Source organism: Chrysemys picta, chromosome 3, assembly GCF_011386835.1.
Source record: "Chrysemys picta bellii isolate R12L10 chromosome 3, ASM1138683v2, whole genome shotgun sequence".
Classification (NCBI taxonomy): domain Eukaryota; kingdom Metazoa; phylum Chordata; order Testudines; family Emydidae; genus Chrysemys; species Chrysemys picta.
This window is the reverse complement of record NC_088793.1, coordinates 83,841,847-83,863,292: the sequence shown is the minus strand read 5'-3', so window position 1 is coordinate 83,863,292 and position 21,446 is coordinate 83,841,847. Positions and strand designations below refer to the sequence as shown.

At 40.9% G+C, this 21,446-nt stretch overlaps 1 protein-coding gene across 1 annotated transcript in view; it reads left to right on the top strand.

Moving 5' to 3' along the window:
- Positions 1 to 20,594, top strand: part of SNX3 (sorting nexin 3) — a 28,722-nt gene extending 8,128 nt beyond the window's left edge. Inside the window, exons 2-4 of the mRNA XM_005287658.5 lie at positions 14,314 to 14,409; positions 14,764 to 14,888; positions 19,879 to 20,594. Of these exons, the coding sequence (XP_005287715.1) occupies positions 14,314 to 14,409; positions 14,764 to 14,888; positions 19,879 to 19,984 (327 nt within the window). The 3' untranslated portion in view covers positions 19,985 to 20,594. The remainder of the gene's footprint in view (positions 1 to 14,313; positions 14,410 to 14,763; positions 14,889 to 19,878) is intronic.
- Positions 20,595 to 21,446: the final 852 nt, after the last annotated feature.

Sequence of the window (21,446 nt, the reverse complement as noted above, 5' to 3'; positions counted from 1 at the left end):
GTTGGATATGGAGAATGACTTCTTGGTTTGGTGTGTCATGTGGAACTATGCTATAGAAGCGATGTAGCTTATACACTTTTGATACTCATCCGGGCTGGGGAAAAACTTCCAGAAGCTAAACCCACTTGCTATAGGCTTGCACAGAATGCTTATCAGTCAGAGGGAAGTGCTAGGACCTCTAAGAGGACTATCCCTTCCACCTTCTAGGTGGGCTTCCATCTCAGCTTCTGGGGAGAAGGTATCTGATAAAATGAAATCACCTGTGAGAACAGTTTGCCTCCTCTTAGCACCGGCCACCCTAGAGTTCTACTCTACTTCACTGAGCCTCCTTTTTGACCTCTATGAATGTCCGTGCCTGGCTCTGCTACTGCTGATAACTTTATTTAGGAACAGCAGAGTGAAACTGACAATTCTTAGCAGAATACGCTCTCAACAGTGTTTTTTTTTTTTCCATACCCCGAGCAAGAAAGTTGCAGCGCTGTAAAGCGCCAGTATAGACAGTGCTGGGAGCCACACCCCTTGTGGGCGTGGGCTTTTTTAGAGCGCTGGGAGAGCTGTCTCTCAGCACTCTGCTGCGACTGCACAAGCCACGTTAAAGCGCTGCTGTAGCAGCACTTTAGTGTTGCCCGTGTAGACTAGCCCTAAGTTAGTGTTCTGTTGGTGTCTTAAAGCTCTGAGCAGCACCATGAGCACTGAAGTAATCTACAGTCTTAAAGACAACAGTGCATTTGTAAGGCTTACTCTGCAATCAGGTGGACTAGAAGCTTATTTTAAGGGTGTCTCAATTCTGCAGAAATTGATAGTAAGTAGCTTAACTCAAAAATGGCAAGTTGAAAACTTATCCTGAAAAGCAGGCGTTGTTTTTTTCCGAGTCCTAGTCCAATGTGCCATAACTTGAAGTATGAAATTAAATAGTAATAATATTAGTGGGTGTATTCACAGAATATATTCTTGTAAAGTTGAACTCCATATTTGAACTTAAAGCAAAATGCTTTCAATATAGGAATGTCTTTGTAAGACTACAGTACTGTAAAAAAGGTCTTGTCAGACTTATCGCTTCTCTTCTCTTTATATCCCATTAAGTGGTAACCAGGGGAAGAAGAGGATTGTGCGATGCAGGTGTATATGTAACACTAGTTCAGAGCAAGAGAAAGTGTTACAAAAAGTATTAAATTATCTTGCGTGGCCTTACTGGACTTGTATCTAATTGTGTTTTGGAATCCAAATGCAAGACTTTCTTTTCCGGGGAGTATATTGTATAAGGTAACTCAAGTGTAAGGGCAGGTCTAAACATCTTGGACAGTGGGAAAAACTCCTGGATTTTGAGTAACAATCAATCTACTCTTGAGATTTTTCCAGGGAGACCTTTTTACTGTAGCTTCTGAATTTGATTTAATAACTTGCTAGTTTTTGCCTTCCTACTTCAGAACTTTGGTAATGTCAAAATATTCACTAGATGTTTGCCATAACAATGAATGGGCTATATGTTAAAGCCCTCAATTCTCCAGAACAGGGGTCGGCAACCTTTCAGAAGTGGTGTTCCAAGTTTTCATTCATTCACTCTAATTTAAGGTTTTGTGTGCCAGTAATACATTTGAACATTCTTAGAAGGTCTTTCTATAAGTCTATAATATATAAACTAAATTATTGTAAAGTAAATAAGGTTTTTAAAATGTTTAAGAAAGCTTCATTTAAAATTAAATAAAACGCTGAGCCCCTGGACTAGTGGCCAGGACCCAGGCAGTGTGAGTGCTACTGAAAATCAGCTCGCGTGCCGCCTTCAGCCCCCATGCCATAGATTGCCTACCTCTGCTCCAGAAGTTGACTGGCAGAAGGTAATAGAGGATCACGACTCCAGGCCTGAATGTTACTGCTGTACAGTGTGTTAGAGCTCCCCTGGGATGACGCACCTTTTATTGGGGGATGATGGGAGGCTCTTTTCGTTGCTGAAGAAAATGTTTATTTTTTTTACAGGTCTGAATTCAAAGTGATTCAATTGTAATGTTTCCATAAAACTCAAACTTTTTGAAAGTTAATGGCATATAAGCTTATGCCATGAAAAGTGAACTAAATCCATTTTTATGAAGACCTACCATAGCTTACTTCAAAAGACCACATCCAAAGAGGTGCTATGGCAACAAGGCAGCTCAGTGCTCCTGGCTGTTAAGAGGAGAGTATGTGGTGGGGGACAAGTACTGCAATGTTTTTTGATGAGTTCCAGTTGCAGATAACTTTTATTTTTGACTAAAACTTAATAGTAATTTTGCATTTCCTTCAGTATCTAACTCATGCAATTGTGGGGGTGAGTTGTCAGAGCATGCAGAATGACTTGGATGGAATGTCAACTTCAGCTTTCCTTCCTCTCTGAAGTAACCCAAACAATATACGGATTGTCTTGATGTCTTTTGCACAAATATTTTCAAAATGCATACTTGTAGTAGGAACAAGGGTGGCTGCTGTGGAAGGGCTTCTTCAGATCAATTGAGTACTTATTTTAAACACTTTCTAAAAAGCATCTAAAGCTTGATTACTTTTACTTCTATTTACAGGCTAAATTATTAACCCTCTAAATTCAACTTCTACCTGATTTACTATATATATATATATAATATATATAATCTTGGTTAGTTCATTGTTTTGTGTTTGTGTTTTTTTTGTTTTTGTTTTTTTAAGCCTGAAGGGGATTAGACCATATTCAAGGGCAACAGTTGGCCAAATTTCAGTTCAATGATCAGCCTTTCTAAATTAGTATTCAGCTTTTCATTTGCATAACATAAGTTCTTCTCGTTTAAAAAAGTGCTTAAATCCTAGCCGGGGCATAGCTGGTTACCCAGGGCGACTTTTTACAACCCAGCTAATTGCATCTTGAAAAATCAGGCTTCTAGTATTGTCGACTCATAACCAAGAACCAGTTCTGAGACGTGCAGGAGACCTGGAACTCTCATTGAACTTGAAGTTGCAGGTACTTGGAACTCTGCAGGAGTTGGCCCATAAGTCACTGGTTAGTGCACATGCCACTATGTACCTTTTTGAGAGGGGAAATTGATTGATTGTTCCAAGTACACAGACCTGTCTTTGGCCTAAACAAACATCATCAGATTCATAGCTATACTCTTCCTACCTGCGCTATGCTGCTAGGGAAATGTTTCTTAGCAGAATTAATCTAATATATTAGAGAACAGTATTTTAGTAAATTCCATTTGACTGTAAGCCAGCAGAATGGAGCAGAGCAATGCAACAGGAGAGGGGAGTTATAGCTGACGCACAATGGATTGGAATGGGAGAGACCACTGAAGTGCTAACAATGGCAGATCTGACAAATTAAACCCCTTGTTGAGTGAGTGAAACTAAATGATGATAGCTGGTAGCTACTCTTGGTTATAATGAATTTATTCCCCTTGAAGTTCTGGTGTACTGGCTCAACCAAATCAAACATAAGATTTTGTTTGTGGTACAAATATAATTTACTGGCTCTCCATAAGGACTTCTTGCAACAAAAATGTAAGCACTCTTCATACTTATGGTGAAACAAAATACAGCAGGTATGACTTACTGCATATTACACCTTTTTAGGCTTGGCTTTGGATTTTGTAGCCCTTCCATTGTGCGTAAGTGGCTTATTCATTCTGCAGTTCTCTAAAGTAATATTTATTTGTATTCCAAATGCTCCAATTGGAACTAGACCTCCAGTGTTCTGGATGCACAAAACAGTCCTTGACGTGAAGAGTTTACTCCAAATACAGGGTAGATGAAGGGTTTGGGAAGGAATGCAGTTTGGTTAATTCAGGTATCTAACTTGTTTTTGGTCCTTTGTACATTAGCAGAGGACAAAGGTGGGAGGGGGTGAATCAATAGGAGTGAAGAATATAGAAGTTAGGGGGGAGCTAGGATTCAGTAGGGCTGTGAGTGGATGTTCATACCAATTTGATTAGCAAGTAGGAAAATCCTCAGGTAATTTAGGAACTTTTTTGCCTCTGTTTCAAAGGTGCCTCCACATTTTGCCCCATCATGTCTTAGCTTCCAGCTCCTACTAAGAGAGTGGGGAGTCCTTGTGCCCTGAGGTCAAACTCCACCTTTGGAGCAACATGGGCTAGAGGAGGGAGTATGGGCTACAAGAGCTGGTTATGAAAGATCTCCAAAGGCCAGAAATGCTTCAGATTCACATGGATGCAAGTTGAAACACTATTGGTGATAGTTTCTTTAATGGAACTTGTTCCATGAGTTGAAATATAAATTCTTACCATTACTGCTCTTCTAAGGGGCGGGGGGACGGGACACAAAGCATTGGTTTGAACAGTCGTATCCTATGTACGCTACAATAATCATCTGATGGTGTCTCTTTGTCAAAGTAGATGGACCCAACCGAAATAAACTGGACTCCTTTGGAATCATGGTTACAATCTTTAGCAGAATAACTCTTGACACCATTCTGTTCTGAAGTAACATGGAGTCCAAAGATGCCTTTGTTTTTCTCCCTCTGCATTGTCTGATTATTAACACACCTTTAGTTCTTGTTAGTCTTGCAGAACCAACATTGCTCTAAAAAAGTGAGCTGGATTGTGGTTAGTCACTCCCTCCCTGACTCGAAGTCCAGATTGCAGAATATTTGTTTGTTTTGAGTGACCCAGAAAGAATGCATTTGGACTCTGATTTCAAACTGAGTTTGTGGGGCTGGCATTTTGCATCTATATTGTCATCTCAGAAGCATTTGATTGCACTTCTAGTATTCCACAATGCCAACTTTAGTTTCTTTTAGAGAACTGTGATGCTTTGGGGAATCTGTCTGTAGAATTTATGAATTCTGGTTCATTTTGTGATTTTTTTTCTTATGAAAATTGCTGTATAATGGAATGTCTGTATATCTAGGTGTATCCACCATTGCTGACAAGCCTGTAACCATATCTTTCCCAGACTAGATACAGTGGAGAGGAGTTGCCCTTAAATTACTACTCTGGGTTAATAGTTATACTAAGGAGGCTGGCTACAGCTGGGAGAAGCCATTTCCTCCAGTTTGCCTGTAAAGGGCTGGGGTTTGAAGAGTGGAAAATTACCAGAAGCTTATGACTAAAGTCCCACCACTAACTGCTGAGTCATTTTGAGATTTTCAAAGCCACAAAGGATGCTTAGGGCAGAGGCAGGAATGCTTTTGTAGCAGTAGAAGCTTGGCATAGCTGCAGGATCAACCAAGGTCAAAGTATGCTGGCAGAGAAAGGGGTTCCATAACTAAGAAGAAAAGCCATGCGCTTCAGCAGGACCCTGTACAGTCCACAGAGGACCCTGACTGCAGTCCAAAGAATTTTTCAGAGTGGTGAATAAACGGAGTTATACAAAAATACCCCCTTCATATATTTCTTTCTCATGCTTAAGTAAAGAGCAAGGATGGTCTAGAATCCTGTACGAAGTCTCTGTTGTGACATCTATCACATTCCCTGATGTTAACCATAGACCCTGAATGCCCATGTGGATGGGTTCTGGGAGATGGTTGTGTTTTTAAGCTATGCAGGAGTCTGGAGGCCAGATCCTGGGGGTTGGGCAACTAAAGGTTAGACCTTGAGGTCTAAAATCTCAGGATGGGGTGCTGGATGGGGAGTCTGTCTCCTGAGAGTGTCCTTAGGGACCTTAAGCAAAGGGCAGTGTGTGACATTCCCATAGTGTTATCTGGACCAGTGATCTGCTAGGTCACTCCAATCCTTGACTCTGGGAGCCAGCCTTACCCTGCTCTGTTGTGAGAACCCCTGCTCCTGGGCTGTTCACGCACAGCCTCTAGCATTTAAGCTGCTCCCAGCACGTGAGTGAGCACTTTTGGCCAGCCGCTGCTTGGATTGTGCAACCGAATGATACTAGCCAATATCTCCAGTCCCAGACACAGCCCTAGGAATCTCCATCTTGCATTGTCCAGATATGCCCGTTGGATGCTGCAAGCTTATGAGTTTATCAATTTAACAAAGAAATTGATATGTACCAGGCTTGTTCTCCCAAGGGGAGTCTCTGACATGCTTCAAACCAAACACACTGCTTCAGGTAGACTAAACAAACCAATGTATTAACTACAAAAGATAGATTTTTTTTTTTTTTAAGGACAAGTAGTCTGATTTGATCAAATGAAATAAAAGCAAAACTCATTCTAAGCTGATCTTAACACTTTCAGTGCCCTTACAAACTTATATGCTTCTCACCACAGGCTGGCTGGTTGCCCTTCAGCCAGGCTCTCCCCTTTGATCAGTGCTTCAGTCTTGTGGTGGTGGTGGTGTCTGTAGATGGAGGTGGAAGAGAGCATGGCAAACGTCTCTCCCTTTCATAATGTTCTTTCCTCCCTCTTGGCTTCCTCCCCCCCCCCCCCCACTCCCCTTCAGAATCAATGAGTATTACCTCATCGTAGCCCCAAACTGACCAAAGGAAGGGGAGTGACTCACTCAAAAGTCCAACAGATCCTTTCTTACTGCCTAGGCCAGTGTCCTTTGTTCCTGTGAGGCTGGGCTGGGTTTGTTCCATAGATGCCCTGATGAGGTATGAACTGCCCCTCTGCTCCTGGAGAGTTTTGCCTGGGCTTGTTTTAAGCCATGAGGACACATTTTCAGCCTCAAACTATATACATGAAATTACAACATATAACATTACTATAACAATGCTCAGTGCATCATGAGCCTTCCGAAGACACCTAATATGACAAATTTTGCATTGGATACCACACCTTCATATTATAAGGATGAACATGGGGGTGCAGGTTGTTTCCCTGAGGTACAAAGTGTCACATAGTGCATGACCCTTGTTCAGACTCTGGAGGTGTAAAACCGATGGGGTGTGGTGAGGTGGGTCACCCTTGCAGCAGCCTGGTGAATGCTCAAGAGGGGGCAGTCTGGTGCCTATGCATTGGATAGCAGTTTGTAAGCAGTAAAGGGACCCCAATAAGTATTTAGTTGACCCTTTTGATCATAGATGCGGGGGCAGGAAATAAAATAGTTAAATCCCTCAAGTGCTTCAGCTCTTTTGTGGTCCCACTTTTTTAACATAAGCCATAGCCAGCCACACTTACTGTGCCAGCTTAGACTGATGCAAAAAAGCTGTTCCTTCTGTTTTCACCTTTTATTAGACTAAGGTTATTGCTTAATTTGATGGGTTGGCTCACCAGTCTTCATCAAATAATTTAGTGAATTTTTCTTACGGAACTAGTGCAGATTTGTGCTGAACATAGGAAACAGTTAATTGTAACAATAGCTACTGGAATCCGTGGCAGTTCTCCTTAATCTCATGGGTCATGATGGCCTGTGGCTGTTACAATGAGTAAGTGAATGAAAGGTTAACCCTGCTGCAGCTCATATTAGCCAGAGACTCTGGTAGACTTGGTTTGGATCCCTTTCTTGCTGGCATTGTTACCTGATGCCATAGATTATGCCTCCTTGCACTGTCTTAGCAGGATCCCTCTTCATGAACAATCTGGATCCCAGCCCTCGCCTGCTGGAAATTACAGCTTCTGTATAACTGTAGCATGAATCTCTTGGTACAATAGGCAGCTGCCTGGCTAGATCTGCTGCCTGCTCTTCTTGTTTCTTCAGCAGAGGTTGAAAGGGATGCAAAAGCTATTTCATCCCTTCCAATAAGATGCATCTTGGGACTTTGGGGTCACTCAAGAGCCCCTCTATGCAGCTCCTGTAAAGAGGCATGTATAGCCCACTTCCACTGGGAATACAAGCCAGGTTAACAGAGGCCATAAAGTGAGAGCTGGGTGGGTGAGAAACAGGAATGCAAAACAGTGCTTTCAGTCTGCAGACTGATTGAAAGGAGATCCATTCAGATTTATCAGACAGGTGCACTTCTGGGAAATGAATACTGCTGTATCAGCAATATTTAGAAAAGCTGTGATTCTACTTCCTTCAGAAAGAATGTTAAATGAAAAAAGGGGGTTAATACATTGCTAGTCCCTTTTCATAGCTTCCTTCAGGTTATGGATTGAAGTATAGTAAAAGGTGCACCTCTGAGTAGTACACTGTCTGTCCAGTCCACGTGACTTATCCTCATCAATAACTTTCAGTTATGAAATACTTGCTGGATGTGTAACCCATTGTTTCTCAGGGCTTTGTGAAGTAGATTGTACCAGTAGACACTTTCACAAACACTAAAACTTCATCAATTAGCCACAGGGTATTTCAAAACTGGAGGAATGGGTGGAAGTTGGGAGGCACAGGAAACAAACCAAGTGTTGAAATAGTTAAACTAATGAGTCAGATTTAATCACAGTTATGTCAAAAGTTCAAAAGGGAAAATGTGGAAGGTAAAATGAGCTGAACTGGCACTTTTACCCCAACATTGTACCTGTAAGCCTGATATGTTGTTTAGAGATTAACTTTATAGACTTCCGTACCCAGAAGTATGAAAAATCTTAGGGAACTCTTTTCATAGGCTTGATCTTAGCATTGAATAAAAGAGCAGCTAATCCCTTTTGTTAAGTAACTTGAGAGGAGGGAATCTAAAATGTGAAATCTCACCTGCAGAAAACACTCAATATTGTAAAGGCCTTTCTATCTTTAGACACTTACAAAGACTTAATATTTTAATGCGGAAGGTTGAACTCCGTTATAAAGCCAATAGGTGAAATCAGAGAGAAATAATCCAGTGCTTTATTTCTGGGAATCCTCATCCTGCACTCTGGGGGACCTAACTTATTCCCTGCTGGGGATAAGAATATTGTTCTATACAGAAAGCCAGCATCTTTAAATATAAGCCTGACTTTTAGTATAATAAGAGTCTTGTTAGCTGCATTTTTGCTCTTAGTCATTAGTACAATGAACAATGTTGTGGTTACCTGGGAAAGAGAACTAAAGTGCTTTTAAACGTCCAGTGAGCTCAGATTTAGTGTATGAAACGTGCAGTGTTATGCACATAAGCATCTGAAGAAGGTACAAGGCTGTAAGTAGCACAGTCAGTTCATATATTTCAGAAAAGCTTAATACTAAACAGAAATGCTTTACTACTTTAGGCATAATACAAGCACTTATTGACTGTTACACCTATGTGTGCAGTGACCACTAAATAGCCTATTTCTCTTCTATATAGAAGCAGTTTCATAAGAGGTAGTGCAATTATAGGCAATTAAACTTGTCCTGAGTGGCTGAACTCTTCATTCAACCTCAAAATATCTCTTGGGTAGCCATCGAGCTTAACTGCCCACTTCCTTTCTTAAATGGAAGTTGTCTAAGTTGGGACTCAAAATTTGACCACCGCTTACTAGTTTGTATAGTCAGTAACTGTCAACACACGTTTCAAAACCAAAATGTTTCATCAGCCCACCACTCATCTGTCATTTTAGGGTTGCTCACAACAGTGTATGACAGGCTCAGGAGTCTCAGCTCTTCCTGGGTAGTACACCTGAGGATCACACACTTAGTTGCTTGTGTAGTGTGAACTATCCATACAATTGGAGCAAATTATTAAGGTGCTGTCTGTGTAGGTAGCAGCAGGGATTGCCAGAGAGAATCTTCTACCTGCAGCACGGAATAGGCACTCCATGGGCCTGATTTTTAAATTCTCCTTCCTTCCCCTTCCCCCACCCCTAGCAGTGGAAATCAGGCTTTTCTGACCCCCCCCCCCCCCCCAAAAAAAAAAAATAGGGCTTTTCCCATTGATGCCTAGAACACTACATGAAACTCTGGAATTGATCAGATTAAAAAGCCTTCAGGCCAAAGCTCATATGCTTGCAAAGGAGTCAGACTAGATCAAAGGTCATTACCAATCTGTTAATGTATGTTAGCAGGGTGCATGTGGACAGTTAGAGTGCAGCAGGCTAATGGGGCAAAGATTCACACCTTAGCTTGCCTTGAATTAAATGTTTGGGTATCTCAGGTGGAATGTCCTGCCCTCTCCTCCCCTAGGGCACCATCCACCTGAGGATATCAAAGCCTGAGAGAATTCACCCTTTCACTCTCCTGGACCAAAAAGAGACAAAGTAAGATTCATTAGCCAGTTCCTGCTGCCTTGATCCCCCTCCTGTTCCCTCTGCCCCTGAGCTTCCCACCACCCAGGCTTGCAACCTCCATGTTGCCTTATTCCCATACCTCCAGACTGCCATTGAATCCTGTTTTCTATCACCACTAAACCCTGGTCCCTTGCCTTGGTCATCTCTCCCTATGATTCCTGTAACTGTTGCCTCTCCAGCCTTGCTCCATCTCCCTTTGCTGCCCCTTGCCCAGCCAAAGTGTCACTGTTAAAATTGTCTTCCCCATTTGCCCCTCTACTCATGTCGCTCACTATTTCAGATCCCTGCACAGTCCTCCCCTTGCATTCTGCATCTAGGGCAGACTTCTCACCTGTAAGGCCCTACCCAGCTCTTCTTGTTCCCCACACTTTGCTCAGCCCAAGCTTCCCTTCCCACTATGCCTTCATATTCTTTCAACCAACACCTTTATGCTGCCTTTCATGCTCCTGCCTTCTGTGTGGAACAGTCTCTCTCTCTCTCCCTCTTTCTATATGTCACATCTCAATTCCTCCTTTATATTCCTCCCTACTGCAGCTTCTGAGGTTCCAGCACACATCACATGGTGTGCTCTGTAGGTCTGACCTGCTGACTGGATCATAAGTCCCTTGGGGCAGGGATTTATGTGCCAGCAACCACTTCCCCAGTGCAATTCTGAACTCTTGGTACAAACCTCTGCCACTCTGAAATGAAAAATGCTGTATTGCTTATGTAGGCTGAACTGTATACCCAATGAGAGAATAGCATATTAAGCCAAATGTAGCTCAGGAGCAGGGAATGCCAGAGATTCCTCTGTCTACAGCACCAAATAGGTATTCTGGACCCCACCAGTAAAATCAGGGTATTCCAATTTGCTAGTTTTTCACCAAAATTCTGCCCACTGTTGCTTAGAACATTCCTGAAATTTTGGAATTGATTGAATGCTGTAGTGAAAAGTTACCATGTTCGGCAAAGAGACTGCCATCAGGTTGAGTGTAGGGCCTAGCTTTGGTTGGGTAAACCCATTCATCAGTCTGAGTGACTTATTCAGCATGGTGGGCGTATGTGAAATAGCAAAAGGGAGACCAAAATCTCAAGTGTGTAGCTGTCCAGTATCTACTATTGTGTATCAAGTATCTGGGGTAGCCGTGTTAGTCTGAATCCACAAAAACAACAAGGAGTCTGGTGGCACCTTAAAGACGAACATTTATTTGGGCATAAGCTTTTGTGGGTAAAAAACCTCACTTCATATGCATGGAGTGACAGTTACAGATGCAGGCACCCTGACTGAATTGGCCCTGTTAACACTGGTTCTCCACTTGTGAGGTACTCCCTTCTCTTCATGTGTCATTATATATTTCCTGCATCTGTAACTCACTCCCTGCATCTGAAGTGAGGTTTTTTACCCACGAAAGTTTATGCCCAAATAAATGTTAATCTTTAAGGTGCCACCGGACTCCTCGTTGTTACTACTGTGTATGTGACCTTAGTATCTAGGCACTGCTGTTGTCAGCGATGAGATGAGCCAGGATTATTATTAGACAATAAGCCAATAGGATTCAGTGAAGTGGAAAGAGCTTTAATTTAACATGTCTCTAAATGTTGGCTCTGCTCTTGTTGATTGTAAGTTCTCGGCATAAAACCATACAGAATCTCGAACTATAAAAGTAGGTTAATAAATTATTCTGACTTGGTAGATCTCCAGCATTGCCAGGTAATATTTCCCTTTGCCAGTTGTGAGCAAGTTTCTCAGTGCAAGTTTGTCTGATTAGTCTTGTACATAATGTGACTGTCAAACTTTTCCTCCATGTCCACTCTGTCAAGTGGCCTTAATGTGGTAGTGGGAGTCACGAATTCTCTTCCTGAGGTCTAATCATGTCTCTGACACTTACTTGCTATGAGACAGTGTCACACAGCTCTGTGTCCTGTTTCCTCATCTGTAAAATGGATACCTGCCTCTGAAGGGATGTCCAGGACTAACATCTCTACAATGATCCAACTATGGAAAGTTCTAAGGGGAAGGTTATAAGTGGGGTGAAGACTTTTTGGCAGGGGGTACTAGAGGAAAGTGTCCAGTTGCCAACCTTAGAATCAAGCACCACCTCCTGGTTAAAAATAACTGCACACAGGAAAACCTCTTCATTATCCCTTCTGCTTAAGAGCTGTTGTGGGAATCCTGATGAACAAATACATCTTACATTTGATCTGAGTTTTGAAAGATCTGTGGGGATTCCAGTATTTCATGAGTCAGCTCTGCAGGTGTGACATGCTCCTGAGAAGGCCTAATCAGAGAACCCGTCCTTAGAGCTCACTTAGTTTAATGACGTATGGGAGTTCTTGACCTAGGAAATGAGCACTAATCTTGACCCTCAGCGTCATTGGAAAATATTGCTGTTTGTGAACTGATGGAGACCCATTGCTAGGTTTTTTCATATTTCACTGAGCTTAACGATCACAAGTTATTTATGGTCTTTTCCCTTCTCTCTCTGTCCCTAGGCAGTTTGTTGGGACCTAAGTGATATTTGCTGCCAAAAAAGTCTTTAATACTAACTAGTAAATTATGTAGCCTATTACAGGAGGTGCTTGTAGTTTTGCTTGTAGTCAAGGTTGTCTAACAAGTTGTATCACAAGGCCTTGTCAATTGCTTATAAGCTATACCAGGCTGAAACATCCCATGTTGTAGGTCTGCCTTAGGCTGGATTTTTTTGGAAGTGTGTTTTAGCCAAAGCCATCCAGCCTTGTCAAATAACTAGGTTGGGGGGGCAGGATGGGACAGGTGGAAACACCCATGTCAAAAAATCTCAGTAGTTTCATTGGGAGGCTCTAGTGACTCCATCCTCTGGAAAGACTTCAGATTTGGCAGGGGCATCACCCTGGAGTCAGATGCTTTTTCACATCCCTGTAAAGCAGGGGTTCTCAAACTGGGGGGGGGGGGGGGTCAGGACCCCTAGGGGGTTACAAAGTTATTGCATGGGGGGGTTGAGAGCTGTCACCCACCACCCCAAACCCCACTTTGCCTCCAGCATTTATAATGGTGTTACTTTAAAAACACATTTTTATATATTTATAAGGGGGGGTCGCACTCAGAGGCTTGCTGTGTGAAAGGGGTCACCAGTACAAAAGTCTAAAAACCCCTGCTGTAAAGTCTCTGATTTACCAAAAATATAACCCTCTAAAAAATCAGCCAATGAGTGCTTGCAGGCTTGTTAAAAGCTGGCAGCTAAATTTTCTGAAGATTCAGTCTTCACTGAACATGCTTATTCTCCCCCCCCCCTTTTCCTCCCCCCAACTCTTCTACCCCCCCCCCCCCACCCACGCAGCTCCCACATGACTGGTCTGCAAATGCTTTATCCCCACAGAGCAGCTGAGCAGGACTTTCCCTGTAATTGCTGCATCTGGCTGTTGAGAGCCATTGTTGCCAGACACCAGAACAGAGAGCAGGGAGACTCTCTTCTGTTTTATTAAAGGAATGCTACTGATGTTGCCAAGTTAAGCACTTAAATTTCAGGACATGCTAGACGTAAGGTTCCCTCTGCAATTTTAATTTGTATGCATTATGATAGTCTCTAATTGGTCACATTATTTTTTCCACAGGACCGTTGCCTCATTCAGTGCGCAGGATTGACTGTGCCCACTGAATGAGTAGCTATTTAATATTTTAATTGTCATTCAGTGTGTGGCCCCAGTCCTATTTACCATACACCATCCAACATGTGCAGAATAGAAAGTTATTAATTGTCTCATGGTCCACAGTATCGATTTGAACACCCAAAAAATCAAACCCACCCGTGAGGCTTTTGGTTGAAGTGACTTGCATTACAACTCTTTTGCAGAGGTACAAATAGAATACTGTTCACCACAGTGGCGTTCAACTACCATAGCCATGAGACTCTGCTCTCTGTTCCTGCAATCCCCTGTCTCATTCACTTCACACCTTCCAACTTCCTGAGGCTGGGGTCATACAAACAACACAACCGTGATTCTTTCCCAGAGTGCAGTCTATCCTGTGCACAAAATGAGACTTGTGTCTTGAGGGGTGGCAAGTAAGGGAAAGTATGTGATCATGTAATTAAGGTTGTGAATTTGGATGCATTGAAACAGTCTTTAATACTGGTATTTTCTAACTTGAGGGTTTGACTTCGCACATCCATATTCTTTTTGATTTTAAGTTTAAATAAAAAAAAAGCAATGATGAAGGAAAACATTGACTCCTTTCCTCCTCCTCTTTAAGGAAGGGTATTGGGGATGTCATGACACAGAATTTAGCAAGAAACTTCTACCTATTTTTGTCATTTTTTCCCCCCTACTACATCACTTTGATCACTTTGAAAGTGTAGTCACTTACAGTGATCTATCTTTTATTTCAGACAAACCTTCCCATTTTCAAATTGAAAGAGTCTACAGTCAGAAGAAGATACAGTGACTTTGAATGGCTGAGAAGTGAACTCGAAAGAGAAAGCAAGGTGAGTTGAATGCTAAAAAGTAAATATACAAATCTACTTGGGAAAGCTTAATTATCACGACATATTAAGCTTTAAATTCTCTATTGGGGTGCTGAAGACCATATAAAAGCTGTAAAGAGGCTTCAGGTTTTAACTCCACATTTAAATGTGGAGTAATCTTTCTGTGTGACACTCAAGTATAGAATTGCTTTTTCTATATGGGTTAACTTTCTTCATTGCTTCAATGTAGGCAAACAAATTCCTTTTTCGCAGCCTAAATGTAATGTTGGGGTGTGTGTGTGTCTACGTCTACGTCTACATCTATGTCTACGTGCAGGCTGCGGTTATGGTTACTTTTTTTTAAAATTGTTTCAGGTTGTAGTGCCACCCTTACCTGGAAAAGCTCTCTTCCGTCAGCTTCCTTTTAGAGGAGATGATGGAATATTTGATGATTCATTTATAGAAGAAAGGAAGCAAGGTCTTGAGCAGTTTATAAACAAGTAAGTGTGAGGTTTATTTCTTGTCTTATGAACATCTCTGAGTTTTATTAGCTCCTTTTCATCTTTTAGTGTTAAAAGGTGTCTACACCATGTTCTAGAACAACAAACAAGCTCAAATCACAAGTTTGAAAACTTAATGTTAAAATATCCGTTTTTGAATATCCTATCCGATATTCAGCACTTACTCATTCAAGCATTCAGGTGTGTGTTGACCAGAGTTCTAGATGTTTTGCTTAGTTAATTTATGCAAATTACAGCATTCAGAGAAGTTCTACTTGTATGATTCTTTTTTGGAAAAAGGTACTGGAACATTTAAGCTTGCAATGGACTTTCAGACACTTTGTCTTAATCAAGTAGTGTTTTTACATCTTCAAAAGAACTCATTTTACCATTTAAAAAAAATGCCCTATGACATGAGCTGATAATACCTCACATCTGCAATCAAACAATCTGGCATATTATATTTATTACTTAAACTAAATATCAATTTGAAACTACTAGTTTGAATCAGTTGTCTAAAAGCTAAAATAACCTAAAGTCTTATGCCAGGAAGCAGGTGTGGCCCAACTTACCTTTTTTCTCTCCATATATTGACCCAAACACAGCTATTTAAAGTAAGTATTTCTAATACCATTTACTGTAAAACAAAGTTTCAAAGGCACAGTGTGTGTAGTGTGTGGTTTTAAAAAAAAAAACCACAAAGCCCCACAGCACTCACCCATAAAATTAGTAAAGTATACCTCATCTGTTTTCAGAACCACTGATAACTAAAATAAAAAAAGTAATCTAGAAGTGATCATTCTGAAAGATGAGCATTTATAATGGACAACAAACAATTACATTGGCATTTAATGTCATTGAGACCTAAACGGCATGAAACTTTCAATGCTTGGGATTAGCACAAATGTCTGACACTTTATGGCAGATTGGTTAAATGACTTGGTTTGCTTGGAGGCAAAATGTGGTTCTTCCCCCCCCCCCCCCCCCAAAAAAAAATATAGATGGATTAGAATACCACTTTAGAATTTAAACAGCTGAGGCTAGGAACTTTCAAATGTGGCCTGTCAGTGAGGATAAAAGCTGAGGTCATGCTTTTGTTAAAGGCATCAAAGTCAAAGATGTATCTGCCAAATTCAGGTCTTCATACTCTTTGAAAAGTACAGAACTGAATCTGTTTTAAATCTAGTTGAGACTGGTGCTATCAGAATTTTAAATTTGGGTTTGGACAGATCAAATAACATGTCCAAGGTGCTTCAGTATTCTCTTAAGGAAACAGTACAGCTTCTTTTAATCAGGAGACATTTGGAATGGGTACTGAAGACACTCTTTAAAAGCAAAACTATAAATACTTGTATGTCAGACAAGATAAACACACATGCTTGCTACACTAGATCTGGACAGCGAAAGGGTGCTTTGTATGTTTTAGAAATCTGGACTTTATAACTTCATGGACATAAACATAACCCTACTAAGTATGCTACTAGGATAACATGACTTAAACCTGCAACAGCTAGGTTCTTGAGGCAGGCACCCCTACAAAATTTTTTCTAAGGATAGCATTGAATAATATTAAATAACAAGTGCTACTTCCCTACCCAGGTATCTTACTACTAAAATGCATTGCATCATGTCTTGAAGCTCATTTAAACTGTCTAGCAGAGTGTACAAAGGAAATAGACTTGAGAAGGAGATCGCAAATGGCTTATCTGCAGCTTAATGCTTTTAGCCTTATTAGGTATTCATAGCACAAAGTACCTCTTACGCTTTGTTCAACAAACAAAAGTTGAAGAATAGAATTCCATAGCAAGTCACCTGTCTGGAAGAAATGCATTTTAAGTTTGTAAGTGGTATGTTGAGTGTGCTATGTAGTCAATGTGACGTTCAACATATGCCTTTGGGGGAAAATCTAGCTTATTTCATTCTAACCAGCTCCAAAAGAACTCTCTTTTGGAAGAGGCTGTCAATTAACATAAAGAGTAACATCTCCAGGTACAAGAGACCAGTAATCCAACTGCAAGTAGAGTACAATCTTGATGCCCATAAACTTGCTGGAAAAATTAAATTCATCTTGAATAGTTAACAATATAGTTTGAAATTGTAGAACAAATTATTCAAAAGTCAGCTTCCTTTCTTTTGAAAGAAAAAAGCAGATTTTTAATGCAGGTATTGATGCCTCTTGAGTACAGCTGGAACAGCAGCCATTACTGTGCAAAACTTCTGATTGCTCTGAACTTCCTTGTTGATTCAAGTTTAATCTAACCTCCTTTAATGGTTTAACCTACTTTAATGAAAAGAGATGTTTCAGTTAATAGTGTGCTGTTGCTTGACAGAGAATGACAGTGGTGAACCTTGGGAGTTGGACCCTGATCCTCTACGTTGTAAAGCAGATCTAAATATTAGCGTTACTATAAAGTACTAAAAAATCGCCAAATTCTTACAGCTAAGGTTGAGTGTTTCAGTGGAGTCTCGCTAGCACCCAGAGACCACACTTTCCTTACCAGAATTCTATACTTAAGTCTAAATGAGTAGTTAAGGTGTTGGCTTAATGAAGGTGCCAGTAGATAATCATCAGGTCACGCTGCTATCAACACTTTTGACTGCTGAATGCTTGAACACAGAGTTTTCTGGTAGCCTGTGTCTGCACATTTGCATAATTTAAAGAACCAACTAAATGACAGCAGTGTAACTTGACTTAATTACTTCCAGCCGTTCAGGGTTGTGCCTGGCCCAACCTTGAGGTTGATAGTGCCATCTTTGTGCAATGCAGTTCTGCCATCAATTTGGGACACAACATTCTGTGCCATCAAGACTGACTAGTTTCACCAGCGTGCGCAGTGCAGACATCAACATTGATAATGCAGCCTGTACTGATTTAGTATCTACACAAAAATTCAAGGGCAAGAACAAAGTGCCTGGTCCAGGTTGCTGCATCTTCTGGATGATTTGGTGTTGAGATGTCTGTCACACCTTTAACTCTTCCTTGTCCCACTTGGTGGAAAGACTTTCCCATCCTCCATATAAGAGCAGGGTGACTAAGACTGCTATTGCCAAAGAGAGGATTGTCAAATTCTTCGTACTGTGCACCAGAAATGTAAGGCTTGATGCTAGGACTTGTCTGGTAAAGTCTGTGGCCAAACAGAAGCTGCCAAGATAACAGCTTTTGCTGGTAGATTAGCTGACCTACATAGCCAAAGGTCACTTCAAAATGTGGAAGGATTGCTCTGGTGGAAAATCTTTACAGAGAATAGAGCCGAGAGCTGTGGAAGGTCTCTTGAGGCCATTGACCTCCCATGACATCAAGTTGCTTGCATGCAGTGGGAAGTGCTGGTTATCAGAAGTATGTCTATATGCATGGGGTGGCAAGTGTCTGGCTTCCACTCAGATCCAGAAGAAGCTCTGACTAAACTTATTCTAGAACAACATGTTCAAAAACTAGTACAAGCCGTTTTGCAGAAAGTGAGAGACTAAGTCCTCTATAATCTCTCAAACGATCAAAAAAAATCCATCTATAATCAAAATTAAAAGATAAGCAAAGTAAGAAATAAGCCTGACTTATTACTTTGGTATAAGAATATTTACTTTGTATTTTTGGACATGTGATGTTGACAATTTGTTTTAACAGATTCAAAAAGTTAAAGCTTTATAACATCTGTTATCATTAAATAGTCTGATCCTCCCCATAATTTCCCACACAGTGAAAACTTTATCAATGATGCTTAAAACCCATAACTTTGTACTACTGTGAAAATGTAAATAGATACCATTTAAAAAAAATTTTAAACATTGAAATATTAAAAACAAAAAAACCTGCCAAATCTAGTCATGTCATAGGTCATCTGTCTTGTCCTGGATCTTGGAATTTCTATCCATTCAAAGAAAAGTTAAAGATGGTCATTCTGGGGACTCATTCCTTTCCAAGAGAAAAGGAGAATCTGAGCCTTCTGATCCCTGCATGCACGTTGACCACAGGATGACTCTCCAATTTTCAGTACAGTAGAACTACTAATCTTGGTCTGGAGTCATGCTGCTCAGTAATGGCGGCCTAGTTGCACAGGCTGGGAATAACGTGTTCCCTGACCTGAATGACTGGGATGGAGGACACTACAATGGAAGATATCTAAGAATCCGTCTCTCTGCTGCCACTACAGAGTGCTGAAATCTTAGGATGTGTCTACCCTGCAATAAAACACCCACAGCTGGCCCATGTCTGCTGACTTGGGCTTAGAGGGGTTGGGCTGTGGGGCTATAGAATTGCAATATAATCATTCAGGTATAGGCTAGAGTTGGGCCTACAACCCTCTTCCCTCCCAGGGGCCCAAGCTCCAGCCTGAGCCCAAATGTCTACTCTGCAATTTTATACCCCCTCAGCCCAAGCCCAAGTCAGCTGGCACAGACCAGCCATGGGTGTTTTATTGCAGTGTAGACTTACCACTGGTGTTGGTTGCTATACCAGGGACTCTAATCCTTACTGGACTAGAAGAATACCGACATGCACTGCTAGAACTTACTCCAAATCAAAAAACCTTCCTACATCAGGGCAGGATCAAGTATGTCTGAGGACTTGCCTGTCCCAGTGAATCAGTCCTTGTTACAAACTTTGGATTTGGCCTTATGTTTATGGTACCAGATTGACTGGTCTGTGCAGCCACTATCATGGAGATAATTAATAAAGTAACAGATTACAGCAAAGCATGTTCATGTAACTGCTTTCCCTCAATGTTTAAGACACCTGGCTCACTGGAGAACATCCTGTCATGTGCCTCCAAAATATGGTATAAACACATCCCCCAGGAGTCAGGATGGGAAATTGAGGAAACACTAGAAGTCTCATTCTTACATAATGTGTCGCATTTTTGGTGTATGCATTTCTTATCTGGGGTTGGGGATTTAACAGTCTTCAGGTTAAGAACCTGAAGAGGGTTTTAACAAAACATATTAAGCTTTTATTTCACTATATTTTTCTGGAACTAATTTTTTCTTTTCTTCCTAGAGTTGCTGGCCACCCTCTAGCACAGAATGAACGCTGTCTTCACATGTTTTTACAAGATGAAGTAATAGACAAAAGCTACACACCATCCAAAATAAGACATGCCTGAATGCTCTAAATACCCACCTCAAAATAAATGTTAGTGATTAATACACTTGGTTTAAGAGTTATAGTTAAGCATGCTGCAGATACTGGCACAATAAGCCTCCACTATACTAACGTGAGTACGCTGCTCAGTCTTTGCATTAATTTTATGGCAGTAAAGAACTAACTTGCTTTAGCTAAATCACTCCATAAATCTCTTATGATTATACTAGCATTAAAGCTATTTAGAGTCCATCCACACTACTGATGGAGTCCTTTCCATTCTTATCTGGAATGACCCTAACACAGTTTACTGAGTTGGCCTTACTTGAACTAGCACTGTCCCAGTGTCACATGTTCACTTGCATTTAATTAAAATCACTTGACTTTTTCTTGTTAAAATAACTGCTATATTGTTATCTGTCTAACTTTTGTGTAGAGACCCGAGGCACTCTGTTTCAAATATCCCCATGTGTAAGATAGACACTTCTGCAAATTGTCTTCAAGCTTGTAAAACACTTTATACTGAAAAATGAGGGAATTATCTTTATATTCTGTAAAAAGAAAAATCAAATTTATATACTAAAATCATTTGTCAAAAGTTGTTTTGAAATAAAAGTGAAAATGCACTTTCAGTGAGTCTATTGCTCTGACGCTGACATTGAGTGGGGGAGGGAGAGAGTTTCTTCCCTCACATTCATTCATCTCCTGAGCAAGTTAGCTCAGCTCTCATACACTATATAAATTTGATAGGCTCGCCACTTCTGGTGGTATCACACATACTGTTAGCCAGTAATAAGTTACAAGTTCTTGCATTACAGTAGTGCACCCATAACAAGGTTGTGGCTCAGAATGCTTCAGCTGTATGAAAGTGAGTAAAAGGTCACATAGAAAACAGCCAACTTGAATTGCAGAGTTGGTCACTGGCTCTAGCTGGGCTCTTTGCATTGCACCTACTGCTTACAAGAGGATGGGAGGGAGCAATGTTTTCACTATAACTGAACTTTCCTTGAAAAGGAGGATGAGTTGTGGTCAAACTGAAGATGGAAGCCCGTTCATAGTTGGATACAACTAGCATGCTTTCTCATCGTACTGAAAACTGACTTATCCAGAAAAAAATAATTCCCTTAGTAATGTAAAAGTTTGTTTCAAACAGGTTCCTATCAGAACTGTATGATACCTGGATATCTGCAAATGCATAGAAATAAATTTAACAAGTTAATGGCATGTAAGCTGGTGTATCAGCTTGGGTTCTTAAACCCTGCAAATCTTTGACAAGCTCAAAAATACTGAGATCTTGCCTGTCTTGGCAACTTGGACTAGAGTAGGGGCTGGTTCCTAGGAATAAATCTGAATTTTATATACATATATATTCTTTTATAAGAATTGCCTATTAGCGAGTCATTTGACAGAACAGCATTGGTGGTTCTCGTTCCTTTTTTAGTGTTACACAACTTCAGTTTTTATGTAAATGAATTATTAATCTT